Raw genomic sequence first — 19042 nt, 5'->3', positions numbered from 1 at the left:
TCTTATAGTTTTCTTTGTTTGCGGCAGATTTCCTGGCCATGCGAGCTCCAAGTATAAGCTTGAAATGGCCGAAAACTTTGTTAAATCAAAACTCTGTCACAATATTACTTTCTGAAATCGAAAAAAATACTCGATCTTCATTAAAACTAATATTGGAAAATGAATGTAGTTCATTACATTGGGAATTTAATTAAATCGAGGTTCATTACATCAAGGTCTGACGCATCCATCTTTCATATATTGATATTCGACATTACGATAGAACTTGCAGTGTGCTGACACATCTGTGGATCTACATGCCACATCCATGCTCTTGTGAATGCAAAGGACTGTTCTTTGCCCTCGATGTAGTTCTCTGCAGTAGCTGTCAAGGCATTAAGGAGGGCCAGTTGATTGCTAGCACTTGCATTCATATTCACAGCACAAAATTCAAGAAGACACGAACACCACTGAGTGTCCCTTACATTTCATTTCTCCGTCAGTGCGTGTGTCTTCTTGGATATTGCACTGTGAATATTAACACTCTCTCTGCTGTACTTTACGGCCATACACAACTTCAGATTGCCTCATCAGGCATTAGGCATGAATGGTGCTATTTTATGAACCCGGTTATACTTGTTGACAACTTTCTTTAGCAATGAAGCAAAATCTATGGGAGCAAAGTATGCACAAGTCAAAACACCTCTGAAACCAGTCTCACATTCTCATTAACATTAGCCTAAGCTGTGGAAGAGAAAGAAACGTCTTATGTGCACCAGCAAAATACAATAAAGTACACCAGTGAGTGTTGAGTACGACTTATTTTTCGGCTATTTTCATCTGTGTTTGGGCAAACATCAAATCATCACACGTAGAACCTATGCTGATTGGAAATATCTATTCCTAGATGCCAAAAGTGCTCTTAAGCTCTGACTGCACTACTTGGCCCAGTAACTTATATGCAGAAGCTCCACTCCCATAGCTTTCCCTTCACTGCCATGGCAAGTTGTCTGCGATTACTGTGGTGTACACTTGACCGACTGTAATATTGTCGTCTTACCAGTGTTCACCCTTTAGGAATAGTATTGCTGAATGGAGAAAGTGGGAGTGCCACCCAAGAATAGATGATGGACTTGTGTTAGAGCTCACATTGTTCTTTTATAATGATATTGTTCAACATGAGTCTATTGATAATATACCTGAAGAAGCAGAAAATAACCTTCGTTTTCTGGGAAATCTCAAAGCACATTTTGCTCAGCATCGCAGTACTGTGGTTTTTGTATAGTGACACTGGCATATAACGTTTCGTGCTGTAGAGGTAGGTTGCAGACGTAAACAGCAGGTCTGACCAACTTTGTGCTACAATAATTGTAAGTTTATTTCCACATTTATTTGCACTATCCCCTTTCCCTAATGTCACCAGAGGTTGATGGAGAAGGAGTGGTCCTGGATTCCTGGTGTCTTAGGGCTGGTTCCCAGGTTTTAGTGCAGTTTCATTAATTCTTGAAGCACAAAGAAAAACAAAAATGAAATACTGCAACTTATGAGTACTTGGCTCATTGTGTGTTATTGGTGTAACCAACATGCTATATATAGAGGATGCGTTGATAAGGCCTGTAGACACTACTGCTAAGTTGGTTCATTATGGTTGTGCGAAAAAGATGTTTATATGGCACTTTCGTTGGGACCAGGAACTGTTACTAAGAATGACTGTGGCTCTTTCAACCTGTTCCGACCTTTGTCTTTGACCACTCATAAGCAGCCTGATGCTACATCTTCGTTGCATTTGCTTCCGTTGCCCGCACTCCTCAGATCGACCATGCTCAGAGCTCGCAGAAGGGTGCCTATCGCAGTGTAGTGTCCACACAGCGCAAGCGGGCCGTCATTGCCTGCTTCCGAATGACTTCGCTGCACAGTCTTCCCAGGTAACGGGATGGGTGACTCACGGTGGCAGTTGGGCAACCTCTGCCTTCCTGCAGCCATGATGAGGCATGCACGCATACAAGCACCACACACACGCTTGCCTAGAGGTTGGCCTCTCATCCCGCTACTCATAGCCTGTCATCACCTTCTTTAATCTTCTGGCCTTCCCCCCTGTCTTTTCACTTTAGTTCTCTCGACCCTCCAAACACTTGCCCTTCCCCAATAGTAGCGTGGGTTTGAAGAGTTTTTTTTAACATTGTGTGCTGTGGTGCTCACATTCTAATGTAAAGTGTGAAAGTGGGCTTCCGATTTCTGGTTTTGTAACTTGGAGTGAGGCTGGAGAGCATGGCGTGGCATTGATTTTTTATTCATATACAGTTAGCCGTGGTGATTAGCCAGCATTTCATTCTCCTGTTGTTCTTGCTATTGTCCCATATTTAACATTGTTGTTTTCCGGTATTTAGGTAAATATTTCTTTCTTAAAATCTGTTCTTTTCATCGTGCAAGCTCTTTTTGATGATACAGTGGCATACTAACCAAGCTTCACAGTCACTTGGCTCATTTGTACGTAAAACTGATGTTTCCAGCACCTTTAGGTGCTTGAACTTAATTTCCTAGGCATGTCATTAGCGGAGTGGATTCTTATGTCCATTCTTCATCATTGCACCTTAAGCAGATCGAAGCTACAGACACTGAAGAGCAAATACTAGCACCCGACTACTGTGGTACATTAAAGCCCTGAAAGTTGTAAGGAAAGCCCAAGAAGAAGTGCAGTTCCCATGGCACCACTATACAAGGGCAATTTGGGCTACTGAAAGTAAATATAGAGACATTTTACTTCTTTTTATTCATGTGACTTCGCTGACTAGTATGATAAAATCTTGCTGATATCCTTTGTTTAAAAATTTCCCTATTTATATTTTCACAATGAAAGATAGCTCGGTCAGCTCATAAGATTCTGTCATGTCTCTCTAGACAATGTAGTTTCATTGTGTTGTTCTTCGATTATTTGTTCTTGTAGAGGTTAGCTTCTGCTGTATAATTGCCATTGGTCAGTTGCTACATCAATTTTCTGTGCTATGGCAATTGTTTGTTGGCTACAGAAGTCTCATCTGCCATGGGTGGAATTGGGCAACTGCGTGTTTCATATTGAAAGCTGCTTGGCACTCACGTCTCATCAATTAACACTACACTGCTACATCATTTTTATATTTCAACAGCAGAAAGAAGCTCTAGCTTCAATATATATATATATATATATATATATATATATATATATATATATATATATATATTAGCTTAAAACATTATTGGTAAGCTTGTGAGATTAAATAATTAAATGCATTCTTTAACGCACAAAAATTGTGATGTGCAGTTTCATTCAGCGTAACCCAATTTACAGACACTAAGGTTGCAGGCAACGTGAGTTTTACATTGACATGAAGGAAAGAATCACAGGCACTAAGCTTCTACTGCTCTTAATGTGAAAAGCATTTACTATGTGTATAAGAACAAAGGAAAGCATAGAGAGACATTACACCTCCATGTGCCATGAAAATGTCAAATGCCCCACTTCACTCATTACTCTTCTGCACGCTGCCGAACAACTAGCCTGATTGCATTAATTGTTATGGGCACAACTGATTTTGAGCAAGTTTAAGTTATTTCTTGTTCGGCAACCTTAACTAATATTGTGTTCCTAAAGGGAACTTTATCGCCAGCTGTACAAAAATGGTGCATTGTGGCACAAGCTATGTCAAGCACAGTGATATATTTCTGTTTGTACTTCTCATTTGGGTCCCTGGGAGATGTTATCTGTAGCTTACTCCCTGACTCCTATACTATAACTGGCATTATGCTCTCGGAAAACGTGCACCAAGAAAGGCTCTTTATATAATCGCAAGTTATCTTTTCATACTTATGACTTGTGCTTCACAGTCCAAAATTAAATTATTCATCCGCATTATATAGCGCCATCCGTTATGCATTCATGTCTGAGCTCCCCAAGTGTCTTGCAGGAGGAACGGAACATGAAGTTTACTGTTTCGAGGAGTAACTTGGCATGGCCGCCTTGCGCTGTGTGGGTGCTAACTTTTTGCAGTGTATTCACAATGTAACAGCAAGGAGTGACGCATGAAAGAGCGAAATTTGACAATTTTATTTATATAACTGTGGTATGTATCTACCCTGCTTAGGATACTGTTTTAACACATTCTCTATGCAAGGTTTATTTTTAAGTTACAATTCCTCTATGCCATTTCCCATCGGTATGTCATCATAGGCCACAGAATTTGTGGGGCATAATTGTGTTTTTTATATCAGTTACTACTGCAATCAGCAATAACCTTTTCACTTGCTATGTTTTCTGTGAAGATACAGTGCTTGCAATACAGAGCGGACATGTAGACTGATAGATTTGTTACATATGGGTTAGATATTCTAGGTGCTTGTGATGATGTCAGTACATGATACTCCAGAAACAGTTTACTCTTTAGGCTACATTTTAGTCTTCAACTTGGAAGCTGCACTAGTTCAACTTGAAGTCTCTTTATTACTACTGTGGTCAAACATCCAAGTGACAAACACTGACATTACAATGTATCAGACACAGCAAAGTCAATGTAAAATGTTGTTGGGAACAACTTCTTTTGCTGATTATCTTACTATTTATATCAAAACTGAAAATGCAGGGCTCATTGCTCTATCGGTTGCAGTAAGCAGCAACAAAGTCAGCAAATTTGAAAAAGTAACTCGCAGCTCATTCACTCTTGCACGTTTCAGTCACATGGGGGCTAAAAAAATGTATGCTTTGAACACCTATGCCATGTACAAACAACAAAGAGGACATCTTGAGCAAAGGTGTGGCCTTTTATGGCATGAAACAGTCCCGACAAAACAAATGTAGCTTCACATTGCTTTGGGGCAGAACAATCGTTACAGCTGAATTTTGCATGCTTGTTTATAGTGAGTATTGCATTTAATTAACAATATTTGATCCAATTACGACTTTGTCATATAGAGGTAAGGCTGCAGTTACATTTCATGATTGAAAGGGACATTGAAAAAACAGAGTACTAGAAACTGGAAGTTGGCAGTCAGCAAAAGACTTGACCACAAGCAAACTTTTTGTTAGCTGGAAGAGTTAGGTGCTGATTTGCATAAATATTGTAATGTCTGAAATTCAGGCTGAGCTAGTGTTATTTCTTGCACACCTATAGAAGTGTATTTGACTTGACTGCTCGCGGACACCATACTTGTGGGAGCACACAGACTTGTGAAACATATTGTAACATATTGGATAACCTCGTATAGTGAGAATACTAATCAGAATAATAAAAAAGTTCTAACATAACAGAAAATACTATAATGTATTATTTCACAATGAGGAAAGAAGAAAGTAGGATAACATAGAAAGGTTCTTGGCCCCCCTTAATCCATCTGCCATACTCCTCCCTTCACAACTCTTGGGGTTCCTTTGACTTCTTGACATGTCTGCGTTTGTTCCTCCCTCTGTCTCTGTTATAAACCCACCACCATCCTGACCCAACTAACGTCCTCAGGCGCACAAACCCCCGCCCTCGTCGAACGCGTGGCGCCGTCTGCTCTCCAGCTCCAAGAAGCGGGCGGCCATCGCATGCCTGCGTAGTGTGCCACTCTATAACGTCGAGAGGTAACATGAATGCCCGCGTCTGTGTGTGCCCGCACAAACCCTTCTCCCCTGCCTCTTTATCGTTTCTCGCATTTTGTTTTTGTCTGGCATGTCTACGATGCCTGTTGAATGCCCTTGTTGTCAGCAGAGCTGCTGCAATGTTGTATGTGCGAGCGAGGATGCCAGACATAAATGGCCTGTCCAGTTGTTTGATTTGTGTCAAATTTTACACACAGGTGGCATTACATGCTGCGTATGGTTGGGTACCAATTCCAGATAAACTAAGTTGAATCTCATTATAAGAAAATTTCATCCGACACGGAAACAGCTTAACTGTATCCAATTTGTTATAAGCGTACACGCTCATATCAAGAGGAAACATTAACGAATTTTATGTTTGCTTCGTTATAGGTATCTAATAATTCCTTAAATCTAATAATTTGTTACATATTTTTTTATATAATGAGATGCAACTGTTTGCTTGTTTCATCAACAATTAAAATGAACCACACAATGTTGCACTGTTTTTGTTATATCCGATAATTCATTAATTTCATTTTCGTTATGCTGAAGTTTGACTTTTCTTGTTTCATCCAGAGTGAATACCAATCACACAATTCTGCATTGTGATGGTAAATGAAGAGTGTGGATTTTTGCAGTAATGCAAAAGGCGGCATCCTCAGTTGCTCTTACGGCAAATTGCGATGTGCTGTTTCACAGTAGTAGACAGTGCCGCCATTCCTTCCACTGAAACAACTACTCTTTGGTCCTGCACACTCATAGACACCACAGAATTGTGATCTATTCTCTAAAAAAAGAAAAAAAAGACCCATACTACATCAAAATTTGGTAATAAACAAAATACCTAAATGCAATTCTAATGCAAAATTTAACCACATATGGGACAGCAGATGAGCTGGAAAGGCCGTTTATAAATGGCTCCCTTTCTTATGCAGTGCTCAGTACATGGCAGTATGCCGTGTGGCACAGCTTGAATAAGCACCTTGACAATGTATGTATCAAGATATGTTCGATGAAAATATTTAAATGAGACCTACTGATCTGACTTATCAGCCCATTCCCACTATTAAACAGCCAAGAACTTTAGAAGCTATTGAGAATCTACTTCTGCTAGTTGGAAATAGGCTGATGATTCTGTTCAGCTGGATAGTTATGTATTTTCATCTGGTTCGACATCTTACATCAGCTGCATGCATCAATTTGGCAGCTTGTCGTTGTGCTGCGATTCTCTTTTGCTGTGTTCAATTTTTAGTTTCTTTAAGTGATGTGATATTGTCATTTTCTCAGTTATCATTTTCAGTTGTATGGCATAGTTGCTGAGCTGAATTCAGGCTTTGAAGCTCATGGAACAATTATTACTTTTAGGCTAGAAACAGAGTCAGAACTATATTCCCCGTGTTGTATTCCAACCTGTTTTCTTTATAGAATAAATTGTGGCTTGATATAATAAAATGTCTGGTTGAATTAGCATTAGGTTCAACTTTTTTAGATTGTGGGAAGCAAGCATTTTCAAGACCTTGAAGTAATTAAAGGAGTGGTGTGGCATTAAGCAGAAAAGTACTATGCAGAGAACATGGAATTGCTCAAACTTTGTTGAATCTCTTAGCTTTTTGACTTAAATTTCATCTGTTGTACGTATGACCTTCTGAACTGCAAACTGTGAAGTGATTGTCACAATTTACCTATTTGGAATGAAATCGTGTTCATCAAATCTGTAGGCAGAAGTGACCTGGTAGCCATTTACAGCCTTGGTAGCATTTTTGAACTCTGGTATTCATTTACAGCCATAGGTAAGACATACAATGCCTGCTTCAGCTCAGCACTGTTGCCTGTTACTCCATTACCTTCTGTGTACATATGCTTGCTTTGTTGTTTTTCTGGAATTGCCATAGTGGCTTCATTGTTGCTGTCTGTGATGTGCACTCTAGGATTACTTACTCCATTTGGCATGTCCTTTATTTCACAGTGATATTCATCATATAAAGTGCATTTCATTTCAGGGTTGCACTAGGTAGGTAAGCAAAGTTAACAAAAAACATTAAGCTCATAGGTAATATTCAACACAGGACGTGGATGCTAGACAGATAAAAATTGATGTGTACCAAAGGTGCATCTTACGATAGCATTTTCAAAGTAGAGATTTTAAACCCTAATGGGTATCATTTACGCTTTCACAGGTGCAAGAAATATTGTGGTTCTGCATCCACTGAAATTAAACACCTTCTAGGATTTAATTTTGTCACACAATGATACTCGTCAACCTTTCTGCATTTTCTTTCTTTTACTGTCTGTGCCCATTTCTTTCCTATCAGGAAGGCTATAAGATGCTTAGATGCACTTATTCGTGATAAGGAAATGCAGTATGCGCGTAACCCTACAGAAAAAAAAAAAACGCATGAAAAATTGTAAGTGTGTACATTCATTCATTGCCATTACACATTTGTTGATTTGTGAGAACTACTATACACAACGTCAAGCGCACCTTATCACCAATGTAGCCCGACTGTACTGTTTATTGATGTCGGTGTACTGGCACTTTCTATTGTGTACGCGCCATGAAAGTGAGCACGTACGTCCAGTACAACAATGCTTGCATTGGGGACGTTGACTTGCTTGCTATCAAAGATAGACATTTTCAACTTCTACAAGCTGCAGAGGTTTTCTTGTGTAGAGTAAGCATGTCTACTAATATAGGTTTTGGCAACGATGACTTTCGCTTTCTGTCAATTCACAAAGTTATTCTCTCTAAAATCTTGTCTTTAATGCTGTGCCATGCCATGAAACACCATTTGAGAGCATTCCAATTGGTTTTCTGTCTGACTGTGCTCTGTTCTTTTGGTACTACAATAATATTGTTGTGTGACCTCAAACATTAGCATCTCAATTTACCATGCATTAGCTTTTCCATTGCTAGATTTCGGCTGCAACTGGTATCATTTGTTTGAGCATCTGTTCAGTTTGCAAAAATAGTATGCATTTGTTACCCATGACTACAGGTTTTTCACCTACCCTGATAATCTGCCCAAAACATTCAGTGCCATTTACAATGATATTGTTGCGTGATCTCAAACATAAGGATCTCGGTTTACCATGCACTAGCTTTTCCATTGCTAGATTTCGGCTGCAACTGGTATCATTTGTTTGAGCATCTGTTCAGTTTGCAAAAATAGTATTCATTTGTTACCCATGACCACAGGTTTTTCACCTACCCTGATAATCTACCCAAAACATTCAGTGCCATTTACTGATTAAAGCCTCAGAGTACAGCCCCACAGTGAGAGCAAACATTCAGAATATGTAAGTAAATTATCAATTTTACGCATCGGTTCATTTTGAATAAGCTATAGAGCCCGAGTGTTACTTTGTATTTTCCAATTGCCATTTTATTTTTATAAGGTGTGTTTCAGTAGTGACTGCCTGTGATTATTGAAAATAGGATTATTTACAAGATAACTATTCTGGCCAGTATTCAAAGCAGGACATCGGAATTTGTGTAGTACTTGTGAATAAGAAGATCACTTAACTTTAGTGTACGAAATCATTTAAATAATATTGAGCACACGTATTACTGTGTCTGAATTCAAGCCTGCCAATGCTCAAGCCATATCTGCTAAGTAAGAATTATAAGACTAGCAGCTCTTTTAAGATATTCATCCCCAAATTTGTGGTGAAATGCATTGAAATTCTGAGTGGTATTCTGCCCGACTAAGTGCACATTTCTTAAGCATTGTGTGGCTTCCTTTCCATAACTGGAATAAAGGTCATTGTGTAAATAAGCCAATTTGTGATATTGATAAATTAGTTAAGCTATTGGCAAATAGCACACATATTCTGATGTCTACTGTTGCAAATCTAGGCCAGCAAAAATTACCATTGTATCTCGGGTCTACTTTTGAGGATCACACAATTTTCATTAAAACACCTGACATAAATCTTAGAAGAACTTGTTGTTGGGTGAGTTGACTTGAGCTTAGGCTAAGGCCGAAACATTCAAGCAAAGTGTATTTTAAATCGCTTAACATTCAAAGCTGTTTGGTAGCCTAGCAAATCCAAGTGCACACGGTATTCATTTTCATCGAATAAGTTAAAATTTGTCCAAAACATTATTTGAAATAAATATGCTATTTAGACCTCAGAATACTGCTTTGCATGCAGCCACATTGGAACCTTGTCTCTTTTCTTTTTGCACGCAACTTCTAGTTTGCAGCATGGCTATGCTGCATGCAGTTATGTGTACTGTAGTTTGGGCTGCGCAACTCCATGTTTAGCAGTGTAGTCATTGTTACAGTTGCTCACTGAGTTCCCTGTTTTCTTTGCAGTGTTGTCTTTAGTTGGAATGATATTTTGGAACTTTGGGCTGTGCTGTTCATGTGTTATTGCCACTGTTTTGTAGTGGAAATAAATGCGTGTTATGCCATCATAATTTTATTTGTCGAGGAAGCAAACTGTTTCTATGATTTGAAGCGATCATACTCGCAATGTAATTGCAGTTTCGTTCCTTTGTGTATCCAGGAGACAGGTTATTGCAGACATTTTTTTTTTATTCTGTGCCACAAGCCAGGCAGATTAAAATAAAGTGAGCCACAAACTTGAACTTTCATGTGTGTTGAGCATTGTTTGTGGCTAATACAGCTGTAACACTTGTAATAGTTGGGAGTACTGGGCAACGTTTGAATGTTGTTGTCATATTTAAGTTTCTACAATTTTATTTCTGGAGAAACAAGAGCAGGTATGAATAAATAGGCTTGAAAAGAAATTTTATATGAACAGTACTGTTAGCCGGGAGGATTGAATAATGTTTTGTGATTAACACCATAATCTTGCGAATCTAGGTTTTGTTCTCTATTAGTATAAGACTACATCTCGATTTCACGCTACATTCGTGCTGTGAGGCTGTGCTACAACTTTGACTCTCCTTTTTGCAGGCATCGCGCTATCAACATTTTCTTAAACGTGTACACTAACCTCTGGCTGGAAGAGGAAAATGTTGGCCAAGAGCAGCTCATTGACGACCTCACGGTGAGTGGGCATTTTCAAATGCACTGGAACTGTTGCGAACATTAGAAGCATTAATTCTCATCAAACGTGTCGTTCAAGTCAACGATGCTCACGATTTTTTTTTTACGTTGCACGTCTCCAGAATTGACGAATTCAAATAACATGCTAAAAAACTGTGAAGGCAAAATATAGGTCAATCTGAATTTTGATTATTGTTCCCAAATCGCACTTGCATCACATTTACTACAAAGGGAACCTCAGTAAGAGAAAACAAAAATATAAGCAGTGGATTCACCTTGCTTGTAATAGAAAATTTGCTCCCTCAGCTAAACATACTTCAAAGTTAGAAGTCACACGCAAGCACAAGGCGCGCAGTGAGCACAGTGACAATGGATTCATTTAGAACAAAGTGAGGTTAGGAAAACACAAACACTAGAGAGTGGCTTGCAACAGCACAGTCAACAAAACAAGAAGATGATCACCAATGCGTGCTGAGCTAAGCCTACTGGCAGCACCAGTTGCACAATCAAGCATGTACAGAATGAACATAGAAAAACAGAAGAAAAGATAGTTGCAAGCTTGCATGCTCCTGAAAAATTACTGTAGTGTGGCACACACTGCTATAGTGGGTACAGATGTACAGTCACAAATGTAACTTTGGAACAAGGGAGCAATATGGCTTGGCACATATGTGTGCACATTTGTACATATATGTGTGAAACGCTTTTGAATAGAGTCGTGAAGATCCCACGCACCGCGGTAGTTGGTTTAAGCAAAGCCGTGACGAGCCGGAAAGATGAAACAGCACATCTGGATAAAAAAATGTGCAGCAGAGTTTCGCCACGAACATCGCCTGCAACCACCAACCAAGGTGGTGAAGAAACGCCATGCAGCCAGGGACCACAGCATGTAGATCTGTGGAGACCACAAAAATTTCGTACAATAGTATGTGTGCCTCAAATGGCTAGCTGGTGGGGTGTATGGGTCCAATTGAGGCCACATATTCTTCCAATGAAAAAAAGAAGATAAGTGGTTTAGGAAAATCAGTTCGCTTTGTTAATGTAATGATGCACTTGAAAATATCTTGGTAGCGTCGGTTGTTTCATTGCGCAATGCCATAGAGAATAGAGCTGGTGACCGGCATAGTACCATGCAACACCAACTCGCCCAATCCGCTGCCCTTCCACCGGCATATGTGTAGGGGTAGTGCAGACGGCTATATATACACCGATACGCCTGGCTGTCTTGTGTTGAAATAAGTGAAAAGACAGCAACAGCATGAGCCAGCAGCAGCAACAGTCAGTCAAGTACGACAGGGTTCGACACGAAAGCTTCGCTTTAATATTACAGCTGCGAGGATGAAAACAAAAAAGAGTGACAGTTCTCACAAGATGAAACAGTGGGAGAGGAGCCGTGGTGAATGGACATGCATCCCAGGGGTGCTCACCCGTCTCACGCTGGCGGCTGGTTAAAATTCCGAGGGAGGCCCGACATTCAACTGTGTTAATTATCTGTGTTATTATCTGATTATCTGTGTTAATAAGCCACGTTTTCATGTGGAACAGACAATGCTGCCAATCTGTGTTGCACGTTTTGCCCTAGGAGCAAGTAAAGAGACGAAATCAGTAGTCCTAAAGAGAAGAGAGAGAAATAATGCATAGAAAGGCAGGGAGGTTAACAAGAGGTAGTTACAGTTGGCTACCCTACACGGGGATAAAGAGTAGGGGGATAAAAAGATAGAGAGATAGTGGAACGGGGGGAGATAGAGAGAGGGACGAGCGCAAGCAAGCCGCGTACACTACAGAGTGGTAGGGACGGCATTCTTAAAGTCTATTGTAAAGGTCCGTAGACCGTAGGGACCTGAGAAACATGACTAAAGAGACAACTTTTAGTTTCGCACATGCCGAAGTAAAAGCATGGTATTTAAAGGATGGTGCACTGCTGCTCTCTTCACTTCACTACCTACGTTTATTTTACGCATACCATTTATCTAGCAAGCCTGTCTTTTTCACTTTGCTGTTAACTTAGCGGGTCATAATAGCTGGAGTTAATATTTTTTCTGTCAATCTTTTCAAGTGTTATGCCTTTCTTATTTTTCTACTACCCTGGACAGGATGACACGTTTTGGCTAAGCATTTTAAATGTTTTACTGGGGGAGCTGTTCAATCACCGAAGCTGTTCTAGGAAATGTTTCTAATCCCTCATTGTTTTCTTTGTGCGGCTTGTGGTGATATCAAATAAACTTGTGTATCTTACATCGGTCCTGCATTTCTCGCAGACCACATTTGAGGAGTCTGAGAAGGAGCAACCTGCTGAAGAGACAGAGGAGGCACCCGATCCTTTGGTGCAGCTTGTTGTGGCCTTCTCAAGAAAAGCCACGACTGAGCACAGGTTTGGGAGATCAGGACCGCGTAACAAAAAGAAATGCATGAAAGCTGTTCTGTAATACTTTGTGGAATTGCCATGGTCACGTAGGATATCAGGAGAAGTCAAACAGATGGAAGTTGGGAAAGAGGCAAAGAGGAAGGCCTGCGTGAATCTGTGGCATCTGGTAGAACAAAATTAAAACCACCATGTTGTGCCTTCGTAATATAACATTGCGCACCTATGGTATACCGTAACACTGATGCCATCTGCACCAGATGGGGCTAGCATATTGTTGGTTTTGGATCTCGGAATGTTTGTGACATTATCTAGTCGCACTGAAAAGTGGAGTTGCACCAGTGTGCGGTCTTGTTCACTCGCTCTAGTCAACAAATGAGCTGTTTAATTGTATATGGAAAATGGGTTTGCTCTTGGTGCATGCGCATTCCATGAAATGTTTGGCCATGCTGGTAATATGCTCTTTTTGTTCTGTGTAATTTCAGTGGCGTCAATCCCGAGGATCCTCTGTACATGCAGTATGCCTTCATCTTTAGCCAGGTACAAATGACCATCATTTCAATTACCTTGTCTTTGCTTATAATTTTTACATTTCAATGATGAAAGAATTTCTTTATTAATTGTAGGCTGTGAGATCTCTCACTTTTTGTAAGGCTCAGTTTTCATATTTTGTTATCTTAATGTGTCGCATTCTCCAAAAAATTATCACATATTTTTGCCCTCTTCATTAAATTCCTTATGTAGCTGGGCAGTTGGAATGAAAATTGGAATAAATCCTTTAGGTCCTAAGTGAAGTAGTACATTTGAATTGTCCTAACGGTCCTTGCTCTTTGGTTACCTGTTCTTATAAATCATTTTGGGGAAATGAAACCAATGGAGACTAAGACAACAGCTTGATGCTCGGTCAATTAAATTTCGTCGTATGCTGTGTGTTCCTCCTCTCAGAGCTGTGGCGGTGCCGAAGAGGAAGAAGAGGAGGAGGAAGGCGATGAAGAGTCTGGGCCTTCGATTCATGTGAGGTTATTTTGTTGAAATAGTTAGTTGACCTTATTTTTTGTCATAGCGTACCTTACTACCTCTGCTAGTGTAGAGATCGTGCTTATATTTTTAAGTTTGCTGCAAAATAGCTCTAGCTGTGCCTTTTAATCCATTAGTCGCACGATAACACTGCGTTGTTGGCGTGCGCAGGAAGCTAAGAGCTCAAGTCGAGCTGTGAATCTCTTGGGTAGAACCAGAGGGAGTGAAGACCGTAGGGAATTGATTGAAAGCTGTGGAAGTGACAGTCATTACAACAACAAAATAATAAGCACTAGAAAAATCATGTGTTTTAAATGTAGTAGGAGTTTAATTTGGCTTTTAATTGTTTAATAATATGACAGAGAAAGTATGCCTTTGATGAGTGAGACGTGTATTACAGTACTGTCTAGCATTTTGACTTTGTTCTTTGTTGCACTGGAACATTCCATACAGTGACATAACTGAAGTGCAAATGAGGACAAACAGGTGGCAAGTACCCAAGGAAATATTGGCAGCATGTATACAGGGAGAGGCAGACAAGGTGGCCGACCAATACCTTACACAGTTGTGTTTTCTAAATGATGTCTTACTACTTTGTCAGGCACATTCTTCTTATGTGGTGTACCAGCACGGTCTGTAATAGTGCAATCTGTGACATAGATAGCGCAACACTATTTGCTGTGAAATGTTGCTATCTAAATTGTCTTTTATTAGATGTACACTGGTAGCAAGACAATGAAGACTGACATTGAGGGTATAAAAAAATGAAGAATTCTATTGCGGATGATATAAAAGAAAGAAAGTGGCAAAAAAGTTTGTTAACTGTAAAGAATAGTGCTTGGAAATGGTGGTGAATTCACACAAACTGATGAGAGAAAAGAAATACAGAAGGCACATTGTAGTAAAGTGCTAAGATGTTATCACCAAGTCACCAAGGGAAAAGAAAAAGATCCTGTGTTGATGCCGATGTCAAAATAAAGTTGAAAGTTAGCATGCACTTTGTGTAATTCAGACAAGTTTACAGTAATGTCCATGCAATGAAAATCATTGGCACTGCTAACAGATACTAATTCCTTCAACTGTTAGTTATGATTGCATCATGACTTTAATGATTGCACCTTTCTGATGTGTAGTTCTATGTTGATGCAATAATTGTGACTTTAGTGAATTTTGAATCATTTGCTGCCACAAAAACAGTTCTTTATCAAAAGAACAAGAGCTGTGCTGATCCTTGTATATATGTTTTGTGGAATTGTGGACATAATAATTATTGCCACGATCTCAAGCTAGATGTATATTTCGATGCTTCCATTTCTAATTTCACTTGCTGGCTTGCACCTTTCCCTCAAGAAATTGCATCCTTGTGTGAAAATAATTGCTTATGTTGAAATGGTTTTCAACCATGATTCTGTTATAGAATTGTATACAGGTTTGCCTGAATGATTTTTATAAATCCTTTTGGCCTACATGAATGAGGCACTCAATTTGCTCTATGTTTTGCACGGACTGCATATTACTTTAATTTACACAAGGTCCTGAACGCCTTTCTTACCCAGGAAGGATTTTGCTGCTTCCAGAACTATCATATTGCATGTTTATGCATTTTGGATATGCCTTTGCTTAAGCTACAACTGCCCGAGGCATAATGCCTGTTTTGGTTATCTTGTTTGGTCATAGCATTTGTCTTTTTCATATGTGCGCATTGCTTCTTTAATTTTTATGTGTTATTCCAATCTGCCTATTTTTATTAACATTTCTCTCTCCTCTCTTTGCTTCTGGATGCATGTCAGGGTCTTCTAGTAAGTTTCTAACAATTTCTTTGTGTTGTGTTTGTTGTGTCTGGTGCTGCATGTTTGTCATGTATTATATGGTAACTGTTTTGCATTGTTTCAAGTTCTTTTCCAGAAAAAAAAAAGCGGCTTCTAGCGCTCTTGAACATGCAATATTTGAAACTTAAATTAATGTGAATTTAAATACATAATTGCTTACAAGGGATTTGATGGCTGAAGTTCCAAAATACTGAGCAATGCTAGCTTCTGTAGAAGTGTTATGACCATAAGATACTGCTAATATACATTCCTTCTTAGATGTTCAGTATAGTATTTCACTGGAAATGAAGCAATGATTCACTCTTAGTCAGGCACTGTATCATCATGTTTTCTGAATTTCCAGACTCTTATTATAGTTGAGATTTCATGCTGTATTTAACGCTTGAGTACCATTCACCTTTATTTGTGTTAATAATAAAAAAAAGGTAGCTATAGAAGATCAATGCATATATATAACATATATATCTTTGTGTGGCTCATGCTCTGAAAATTTATCATTTGTGTTACACTCCATGAAGTCTCTTTTTAACACATCGTGTGCCCGCAAGAGTGGAGAAAAAAATTTAACACATTTGGACAGTCACTTTTAGGAAATCTAGGCATTACGTACTTCTACATGTCTACTTGGATGCTGCTCACTAACTGAGCATGCTTTGCGCTTGTTTTGACTAACCTGCCACCTAACACTTCTCTCTTGCATGCCGCCAATGCTGGCCCAATAGCAAAAATTTCGACGACTCAAGGTAAGCAAGCAGTTATTAGGAAAGGTTCTGGTAAAAGCTTCAACATGGGGCTGTTTATATGTTTTACAAGAGTAAAAAATTGGGGCTGTAGGGGAACAGCAAAGCGCGTTACTCTATGAAGTTAGTACATATATTTGGAAATCAAAAGTGAGCACAAGAATAACAAAGACAGTGAAGAAACACCTGTTCTTTATCTTCCTTGTCCATTTTAATCTTGTGTTTGTTTTTAACTTCAAAGCAGAAACAGCCTTACATTTATGCTGTCTGCAATCTGTGCCCATGACACAGGTACCTGAAAGAAATCCATGGAATGTAGAAGCCTCAAGAAATATCACCAGTCTCGCACAGTGTACAGTACATTCACAGCGATAGCTGCAGTCTTAATGGCTGAAATGTTTGCCGTTTTGCTCTTACCTAATTTTATCTACCAGTCTTCAATCAGTGTGAGTAGCTAGAAAAGAATGGTAGATGGCAGTTGTTGGCAGCAAGGGAAGTGTCTCAACGAAATTCTTGTTTTTGTCATTTTATGTGCTTTGCATTTAGTGCACAAGATGGTTGTGGTAAGGAGGAAAGAGGGAGCACTACAATGGCGATTCATTATTTTTCCAGATCTCTCTGTTTTTTGCTTGACAGTTAGATGAACCTGATGCTTCAATGCTGAAGTAGCAAGTCTATCATTCAACTTTGCTTTGTCTACCGCAGCCTGCATCTTGTGGCAAAACATAATACAGATGTGTTGTGCCGCTTTATGCAACATATTTTGAACAGCTGGCATAGCTTTGCAATAATATTTCTCTGCTGTCAAGTGGGCTAAAATTAAATCATGAGGTGGGGTGGGAATATTCTTATTTTTGGCTTGTGGGTGATTGGTTATCATCACAAACACTACACCATTTATTCATGGGGATTTCTGCATAACAGCTAGCACAACTAAAGAGCCAATAAGGACTGTGAATGCAATTTATTGTTTTTTCTTGTGAGCTGTACGCTGCCTCTCTAATTTCTAGCATGCAAGCTTATACCACAAGAGTATTAAACTTTTTTCTGGGTTTTTATGTTCAAACAGCTCTTATGGATAAATGTGCGTATGCTAATGCCTGTGTGTGTGTTATTTCCTGATCATATCGCTAATGTGCAAGAATTTGCCCCGTGTTAGTATTTCTCATATTCTCACAGTGCTGAGTTATTTAATACGTAAATGTTTCTTGTATTACTACTACTACTACTACTACTACTACTACTACTTTTAATAATAATAATAATGATGATAATGATAATAATAATAATAAATGCAACCGCCATCGCTGCACACACAAAAGAAAAGAGTGCACTTAAGGTATTTTTTTGTTGCATCTGTTCACAGAAGCTTCTGGAACAAAGATATAAAAAGTATTAGTGAATCTTCACACACTTTAGCTGTTTTGACTCAGATCAGGAATATCTGTGTGTTGCTTTCAAATGGAAGGGAAGACTGCACCTTTCATTTCCGTAACATCCCCGTGTTAGTATTTCTCGTATTCTCACAGTGCTGAGTTATTTAATACGTACATGTTTCTTGTATTACTACTACTACTACTACTACTACTACTACTACTACTACTACTACTACTACTACTACTACTACTACTACTACTACTAATTTTAATAATAATAATAATAATAATAATAATAATAATAATAATAATAATAATAATAATAATAATTGCAACCACCATCGCTGCACACACAAAAGAAAAGAGTGCACTTACAGTATTTTTTTGTTGCATCTGTTCACAAAAGCTTCTGGAACAAAGATATAAAAAGTATTAATGAATCTTCACACACTTTAGCTGTTTTGACTCAGATCAGGAGTATCTGTGTGGTGCTTTCAAATGGAAGGGAAGACTGCACCTTTCATTTCCGTGTTTCAAAATTCCAAGCTTTCTTTTTCCATTGCTCCTGCGCATTGCAAGCTTTGTGTGCCTATACTGCAAGCTTTGTAATCGTAAGAGTATTTCTGGACATGGCATGCCCATAGAAGGTGAACTGCTGTATCTCTCTACTTCATGCTGTAAATCGTTGTGAAAGATGTTGCTTGGAAAGCTGATAAACGATGGTTGCAGTCAGTGTAACAGCTTTCAATGTGGAAGCTACACAATTTGATTAGCAGTGGCCACAGAGCAGTAACTTATGATGTCTCTGCTTGTGATGTAACAGGAGCAAGAGTTGGAGAAGCAACGATTGCTGTTCCAGCAGGCACGTCTCGCTAGTCGAGGTGTTGCAGAAATGGCACTTCTCTACATTTCTGCCAGCAAGGGTGAGTGTGTGAATGGGGTTTGCTCTGTAATTAGGAAGACAGAAGCCTATGTGTATAAAACCCAGATGTAGTAGACACTTGCCTGCGATTGCCTTTACCTGGTAAAAAAAAAAGGAACTTCACAGAGAGACCTGGAAAATGCTTTTAGGTTGTCAGGAATGTGAGCTGTTGATGGCCAGGCTTTATTAGAGCTTTGGCCAAGCTT

At 39.2% G+C, this 19042-nt stretch overlaps 1 protein-coding gene across 6 annotated transcripts in view; it reads left to right on the top strand.

Moving 5' to 3' along the window:
* The window catches only part of RyR (Ryanodine receptor), a 340296-nt gene that overhangs the window by 265977 nt on the left and 55277 nt on the right, over positions 1 to 19042 (top strand). For 2 of the 6 annotated variants that reach the window (XM_070526816.1, XM_070526813.1), the window contains exons 87-93: positions 5463 to 5572; positions 10498 to 10591; positions 12849 to 12961; positions 13438 to 13492; positions 13898 to 13966; positions 16521 to 16541; positions 18738 to 18837. In XM_070526816.1, the coding sequence (XP_070382917.1) occupies positions 5463 to 5572; positions 10498 to 10591; positions 12849 to 12961; positions 13438 to 13492; positions 13898 to 13966; positions 16521 to 16541; positions 18738 to 18837 (562 nt within the window). Of the gene's footprint in view, positions 1 to 1791; positions 1905 to 5462; positions 5573 to 10497; positions 10592 to 12848; positions 12962 to 13437; positions 13493 to 13897; positions 13967 to 16520; positions 16542 to 18737; positions 18838 to 19042 lie in introns of all 6 variants that reach the window. The other 4 variants (XM_070526812.1, XM_070526814.1, XM_065444520.2 and 1 more) reach the window with 2 other exon arrangements.

The sequence above is a fragment of the Dermacentor albipictus genome, chromosome 10 (genome assembly GCF_038994185.2).
Source record: "Dermacentor albipictus isolate Rhodes 1998 colony chromosome 10, USDA_Dalb.pri_finalv2, whole genome shotgun sequence".
NCBI classification, from domain to species: domain Eukaryota; kingdom Metazoa; phylum Arthropoda; class Arachnida; order Ixodida; family Ixodidae; genus Dermacentor; species Dermacentor albipictus.
This window is presented reverse-complemented; position numbering and strand designations above follow the sequence as displayed.